The sequence below is a fragment of the Sapajus apella genome, unplaced genomic scaffold, assembly GCF_009761245.1.
Source record: "Sapajus apella isolate SASKATOON/1434 unplaced genomic scaffold, GSC_monkey_1.0 scaffold46, whole genome shotgun sequence".
NCBI classification, from domain to species: Eukaryota; Metazoa; Chordata; class Mammalia; order Primates; family Cebidae; genus Sapajus; species Sapajus apella.
In genome coordinates, this window is record NW_022436986.1 from 19,078,552 (window position 1) to 19,085,972 (window position 7,421).

Below are 7,421 nucleotides of genomic sequence, written 5' to 3' on the forward strand. Positions count from 1 at the left end.
AAAGAATACAGTGATCCATTAAATAATACCCAATATTAGGTGAGAACAGGGAGGGGTGACATTTGTTACATTTGAATTCCCTGATTGAGGTGTTTGTGTGTTAGTGCTTTGAATATGAGATAAAACTGGGTAATTATTCAGAAAATTACTTTCATTCATGTGCAATCACAGTTTATCATCAGTCTGAAAAAATGGCAAATGGAGAAATACAGTGCTGTTATAATTCATTATGTTAATGAAAGAACTGGTGTTTGATAGAAAAAGTCTTTATGAATTCAACATCAAGTTTAATACTACATACTTTAGATTCATCATCATTCATGAATAAGCATAAAAAGATTTTAACTTTGTTTAACATTGTGGAGGGGCTCAGTGACAACTTTAAATAATGTTGATCTATGCATATTAAAATACTTTAATTATAAAAATAATACATGTGCATGATTTGAAAAATTCAAATATACAAGGAAGTTTTGCTCCTATCCCAGACCACAATCCTATACTCCTGTGCCCAATGGCAACCACCATGAAGTTTATTCTATATTTTTTCAAAGTCTATTGACATACAAATACATGTATATATGCATACAAAGATACATACCATACAGAAATAAGAGACAGAGGTTAAACAAACACACCCTTTTGTACACAAAGGGGAACATACTATATACATGGTTCAGCAACCTGCTTTTTCACACTTCACAATATATCTTGAATATCACTCCCAACCAGCACATTTGTATCCTCAGCTGATTTATTTTCTCTCATTTTCCTGTTAACATTTTTACATAAATAACAACCCTTTTAAAAGATTTCTGCTGATGCAGAAGCCAACGCAGACATTAAGAAAGAGGTGGGTAAAAATGCCAAAGGGGCTTATACAAATGGCCACATTCATTTACATAAGGTGATAAACAGATATGCAAATTCAACTCTAGTATATGGTGCTTAAGTACAAAAGAAGAACACAGGAATTATCAGCATATATAACTTGTTCCTCCTTTGCTTTGAATATTCAAATTATTCACAATTTTTAAAGCTTTCAATTTCTATCTGAACATGTAGATCATTTATAATAATTGAGTGTTGTTAAAGCAATAGTTTTCATAAAAGGTTTTGTATCAAGTTTAAACCCTTGTTTCCATCCAGATTCTATATGAAAATCCATTTTCACATTTTGTCATGTATAACACGGTGTGACATTTTGCTACAGGCTTTCTAACACTCTTTAAATTCAGCATGTTTCCAAGGTTCAACAAAACCTTCAATTTAGTTAACAAATTTCCCACATTATCTTCACTCATGGGATTTCTTTTCTGAATGAGTTTTCACATGTTTGGTTAGGGATGCATTTTGTTTGAAAGCTTTCCCACATTCATTACATTCATAGGGTTTCTCTCCAGTGTGGGATCGCTGATGTATAACAAGTTGTGACTTTGCACTGAAGGCCTTTTCACATTCATTACATTCATAAGGTTTCTCCCCAGTATGAGTTCTCTGATGTACAATAAGGTGAGACTTTTGGCAAAAGGTTTTCCCACATTCGTTACACTCATAGGGCTTCTCTCCAGTGTGAATTCTCTGATGTTGAGTAAGGCCTTCAATTTGTTTAAATGCTTTCCCACATTGATTACATTCAAAGGGACTTTCACCTGTATGAGTTCTCATATGGTAAGTAAGAGATGAGCTATGTCCAAAGGCTTTTCCACACTCATTACATTTATAAGGTTTCTCCTTAGTATGTGTTCTTTGATGTATAATGAGATGTGACTTCTTGCTGAAAGCTTTCCCACATTCATTACATTCAAAGGGTTTCTCACCAGTATGAATTCTCATGTGTTTAGTAAGGGATGAGCTATACTTAAAGGCTTTTCCACATTCATTGCATTCGTAAGGTATTTCACCTGTATGTGTTCTCACATGTTCAGTAAGAGATGAGTTATACCTAAAGGACTTCCCACATTCCTTACATTCATATGGCTTCTCACCTGTGTGAGATCTCACATGTTGAATAAGGTTTGAGCTGTGTCTGAAGGTTTTCCCACATTCAGCACATTCATAAGGCTTTTCTCCAGTATGAATTCTTAGATGGTCAGTGAGTGCATGTTTATGACCATGGGCTTTGCCACACTGAATACATTCATATGGTTTTTCTCCAGTGTGAGTTCTCTGATGTACGACAAGATGTGATTTTTGGCTAAAGGCTATCCCACATTCATTACATTCATATGGTTTCTCCCCAGTATGAATTCTCTGATGGTCAATGAGTCCTTGTTTATGGCTAAGAACCTTACCACACTGATTACATTCATAGGGTTTCACACAGGCTTGAGGTTTTTCATGCTTAGTAGATGAGCTAAGGCTGGATGATTTCTCATGTTGCTCTCCAGTTTGAATTTTATCCTGTTTAGTATGGGATGAGCTATCACAGCATAATTTCTCATGTTTTTTGCCAGTTTTGTTACACTTATCAGATGAGCTATGGCTGGATAATTTCTCATGTTTCTTTCCAGCTTGCTTTTTGCCTTTCCTTGTATCACATAAGCTATGGTTGAATGTCTTCTTGTGTTCTTTAGCTGCATCAGATTTCCTTTTTACACGATTTCTTGAGTTATCAGGTAAATCTAAATTCTGTTTCAAAACTTTTCCATGTGACTCAAATTTAAGAAGCCTTTTCTTTGAAGGAACATGTTTTGTATGCAAATTATTTCTTTTCCCCAGTGAACCACAGTCACCGGCATTCTTCTCAGCCTGAGTTTTCTTCTTGACCACAACTTCCCTGAGGAATTTGTTTTGAGATTTCTGGTTATTTTCAAGCTGATCATCATCTTGCTGGACTTCTAAAATAGAATTAAGTGAGATATTCTTGTGAATCTTTGTACTCTTATATTTTGGAATAAAACTTATAAAGAAATGACCTGTTGTAGGGTTAAATTTTTATTCAAGCCTGGTATCCCATTGTGAAGGAAACAACTAGGGTGAATGGACTTGAGGGAGAAAATGTTTTAGTAAAAAGAGGAAGGGAAAGTGACAACAGTGATTTTAAAATGGTTTTGCTGTTTAAAAATATGAGTGTGAACCTGGGATAGAAGATGAAATAAACACAAGGAGAAGTGAACAGGGAATAGATGGAGTTAAAACAGCTTATAATTGCAGCTGACACTTTTTGAGGTTTCTCATCAGTCCTAGCTGCCCAGTTCTGATAACTCCCAAGCTGGCCATAGTATATTGCTCCTGCAACCTGTGCTATATTACCCCAATTCTCCATGGGCACAGTTGGAGACAAATCTGTCTCAAACCAAGATGTCCAACAAGATTCTTTCTTCTAACAAATTTGACTTCAGTTAGTCTCCACTTGGTGCTTAAGTTTAGAAATTATATAAAGCAGGTACTAGTAAAGCCATATTTTCTCTATGTAAACAGAAAGCTCATCAGGTCAAAGAATGAAACATCCACACACAGAGAAGCAGAGACACAAGAACTGTGTCTTAAAGAGGTCATTTGCAAAATTTCAACTCCCAATGGCTTCTAGTTCCTTCCTAGTCCTAGTTCTAGTCCCTGGTGAGGACTGGCTGAACTATCTTGCCCTTAGCTTATAAGAGATAAACCCATGTCCTTATCACAAATCCCTGTATTTACTTAAGCTATCTAAAGTACACTTTTGTTATTATATCCAAAAGAGCCAGAAAAGAAAAATAAAGTGAGTCCACCAAGAAGTACTGAAGAGGTCTCAAAAAAAAAAAAAAAAAAAAAAGGTGGAGATAGGACCAAAATGGCCGATTAGGAGCAGCTCAGGATTGCAGCTCCCAGTGAAAATGCAGAGGGTGAGTGGATGCCACATTTCCAGATGGATTTTGATTTCCCACAGACCAGGAGATTCCCAAGTGGAGGAGCCCCACAGGTCGCCAGCGCGGCTGGTTTGTCCGGTGTGGCAGCTTGACTGGCACCCCAGGGCAGCAGTTCTCTGTACAAAATACATAGGCCCAGGCACCATTTTAGCTGGCGATTGGAGCTCCTGGAAGGCAGAGTCGCCCATTCATCTGATTAAAAAGGGGACTGAAACAGGGAGCCAGGCCAGGAGATTCCTGGGCAAAAAAAATGCTGCGAATCTCAGCATTGCTGTTTCAGCTGACTCCGTGGGTCGCTGCATGGGAAATCACACCGATCCCAGCACCTTTTCAACAGGTGACTGGGACACCTGGGAGACAGTCAACCCTTCAACTAAAAAAAAAAAGGCTCTGAGGCAGGGAGCCAGGTGATCAGGCTCCGCTGATCCCACCCCCACGAAAAAACAGCAATTGGAAATGTTCTGTGTTGAGAGTTTCACAGCAAGCACAGCTGTACCCGGGAAGGTCCAGCTTTGTGGGGGAGGGACGTCAGCCATTACCGAGGCACTCCAGCACTACAGAGGTAGTCTGCCATTGCTGAGGCAGCCTGCTGTTGCCGAGGCAACCCACCACTACAGAGAGAGTCTGCCATTACAGAGGTGGGCCAGCTTTGCTGAGGCAGTTCTAACTACACCCGTATAAACAGGACTGCAGGGAAGTTCACACAGCAGCTGGGCAGAGCCCACAGCTGCTCAGCAAAGCCTCTGCAGGCAGACAGTGACTAGGCTGCCTCCTTGCTGGACAGGGCGGCCCTGATAAAAAGGCAGCAGCACAATGGAAATTCATAAATAAAGCCCTAACTACCCAGGTGTACACAACACCTGGGGAAAAAAAGGTGGGGAGGTTTATGAGTTCTGCTGCAGCAGACTTAAACCTACCTGCCCAGAAGCTCTAAATGAACAATGGAGATCACAGCTCTGCACTTGAGCTCCTATAAAGGACAGACTGTCTCCTTAAGCAGCTCCCTGACCCCTGTATATCCAAAGAGTCACCTCATAAAGGAAAGCTCAGAATGACATGTGGCGGGTATCCTTCTGCGACAAAGATAGCAGAAGAAGAAACTGGCAGCAACCCTTACTGTTCTGCAGCTGCTGCAGGTGATCCCCAGGCAAGCAGGGCCTGGAGTGGACCTCAGCAGACCTACAGCAGAGGGGCCAGGCTGTTAGAAGGAAAACTAAGAAACAGAAGGAAATAACTTCATCATCAACAAACTGGATGTCCACTCAGAGACCCAATCTGAAAGTCAACAACTTCAAAGATGACAGGTGAATAAATCCACAAAGATGAGAAGAAATCAGCGCAAAAAGGATGAAAGCACCTGAAACCAGAACACCTCTCCTCCTACAAGGGATTACAACTCCTCCCCATCAAGGGAACAAGGCTGGATGGAGGAGTGTGATGAAATGACAGAATCAGACTTCAGAAGGTGGGTAATAAGAAACTTCTGTGAGCTAAAAAAACATGTTCTAACCCAATGCAAAGAAACTAAGAACCTTGAAAAAAGATTTGATGAAATGCTAACGAGAATGGACAACTTAGAGAGGAATATAAGTGAATTGATGGAGCTGAAAAACACAACATGAGAACTTCATGAAGCATGCACAAGTTTCAACAGCCAAATTGACCAAGCAGAAGAAAGGATATCAGAGGTCAAAGATCAACTCAATGAAATAAAACGAGAAGGCAAGAATAGAGAAAAAAGGGTAAAAAGGAATGAACAAAGTCTCCAAGAAATGTGGGACTATGTGAAAAGACCTAATCTACGTTTGATAGGTGTACCTGAATGTGATGGAGAGAATGAATCCAAGCTGGAAAATACTCTTCAGGATATCATCCAGCAAAACTTCCCCAACCTAGCAAGGCAGGCCAATATTCAAATCCAGGAAATACAGAGAACACCACAAAGATATCCCTCAAGAAGAGCAACCCCAAGGCACATAATCATCAGATTCACCAGGGTTGAAATTAAGGAAAAAATGCTAAGGGCAGCCAGTGAGAAAGGTTGGGTTACCCACAAAGGGAAGCCCATCAGATTCACGGCAGATCTCTCAGCAGAAACCCTACAAGCCAGAAGAGAGTGGGGGCCAATATTCAATAACCTTAAAGAAAAGAACTTTCAACCCAGAATTTCATATCCAGCCAAACTAAGCTTCATAAGTGAAGGAAAAATAAAATCCTTTGCCAACAAGCAAGTACTCAGAGATTTCATCACTATCATGCCTGCTTTATAAGAGCTCCTGAAAGAGGCACTAAACATAGAAAGGAACAACCAGTACCAGCCACTCCAAAAACATACCGAACTGTAAAGAGTATCAACACAATGAAGAAACTGCATCAACTAATGGGCAAAACAGCCAGCTAGTATCAAAGTGGTAGTATCAAATTCACACATAAAAATATTAACCCTAAATGTAAATTGGCTAAATGCCACAGTCAAAAGACACAGACTGGCAGATGGGATAAAAAGCCAAAACCCATCAGTGTGCTGTATCCAGAAAACCCATCTCACATGCAAGAATACACAAAGGCTGAAAATAAAGGGATGGAGGAAGATTTACCAAGCAAATGGAGGGCAAAAAAAAAGCAGGAGTTGCAATTCTCATCTCTGATAAAATAGACTTTAAATCAACAAGATCAAAAGAGACAAAGAAGGATATTACATAATGGTAAAAGGATCAATGCAACAAGAAGAGCTAACGATCCTAAATATATACACACCCAATACAGAAGCACCCAGATACATAAGGCAAGTTCTTAATGACTTAGACTCCCAAACAATTATAGTGGGAGACTTTAACACCCCATTGTCAATATTAGACAGATCAACGAGACAGAAAATTAACAAGGAAATCCAGAACTTGAACTCAGACTCAGACCAAGAAAACCTAATAGACATTTACAGAACTCTCCTCCCCAAATCCACGGATTTGGGGACACATCGCACCTACTCTAAAACTGACCACATAATTGGAAGTAAATCACTCCTCAGCAAATGCAAAAGAATGGAAATCATAAAAAACAGTCTCTCAGACCACAGAGCAATCAAGGTAGAACTGAGAATTCAGAAACTAACTCAGAACAGCATAGCTTCATGGAAACTGAACAACTGGCTCTTAAATGTTGACTGGATAAACAATGAAATGAAGGCAGAAATAAAGATGTTCTTTGAAACCAACAAGAATGAAGACACAACATACCAGAATCTCTGGGACACATTTAAAGCAGTCTCTAGAGGAAAATATATAGCAATAAATGCCCACATGAGAAACAAGGAGAGATCTAAAATTGACACCCTATCGTCAAAATTGAAAGAGCTAGAGGAGCAAGATCAAAAAAACTCAAAACCTAGCAGAAGACAAGAAATAACTAAGATCAGAGCAGAACTGAAGGAGATAGAGACACAAAAAACTCTCCAAAAAATCAATAAATCAAGGAGCTGGTTTTTCCAAAAGATCAACAAAATAGACCACTAGCCATATTAATAAAAAAAAGAGAGAATAATCAAATAGATGCAATAAAAAACAATAAAGGGGA

General features: G+C 39.3%; 1 protein-coding gene across 1 annotated transcript; it reads right to left on the reverse strand.

Moving 5' to 3' along the window:
• Window positions 1-250: 250 nt before the first annotated feature.
• Window positions 251-3,994, reverse strand: LOC116524619 (zinc finger protein 37 homolog). Its single transcript, XM_032239898.1, has 2 exons — window positions 3,871-3,994; window positions 251-2,840 (listed from the first exon to the last, which is right to left on the reverse strand). Exons 1-2 carry the CDS (start codon window positions 3,992-3,994, stop codon window positions 1,297-1,299), a joined length of 1,668 nt encoding a protein of 555 aa, XP_032095789.1. The 3' UTR covers window positions 251-1,296.
• Window positions 3,995-7,421: the final 3,427 nt, after the last annotated feature.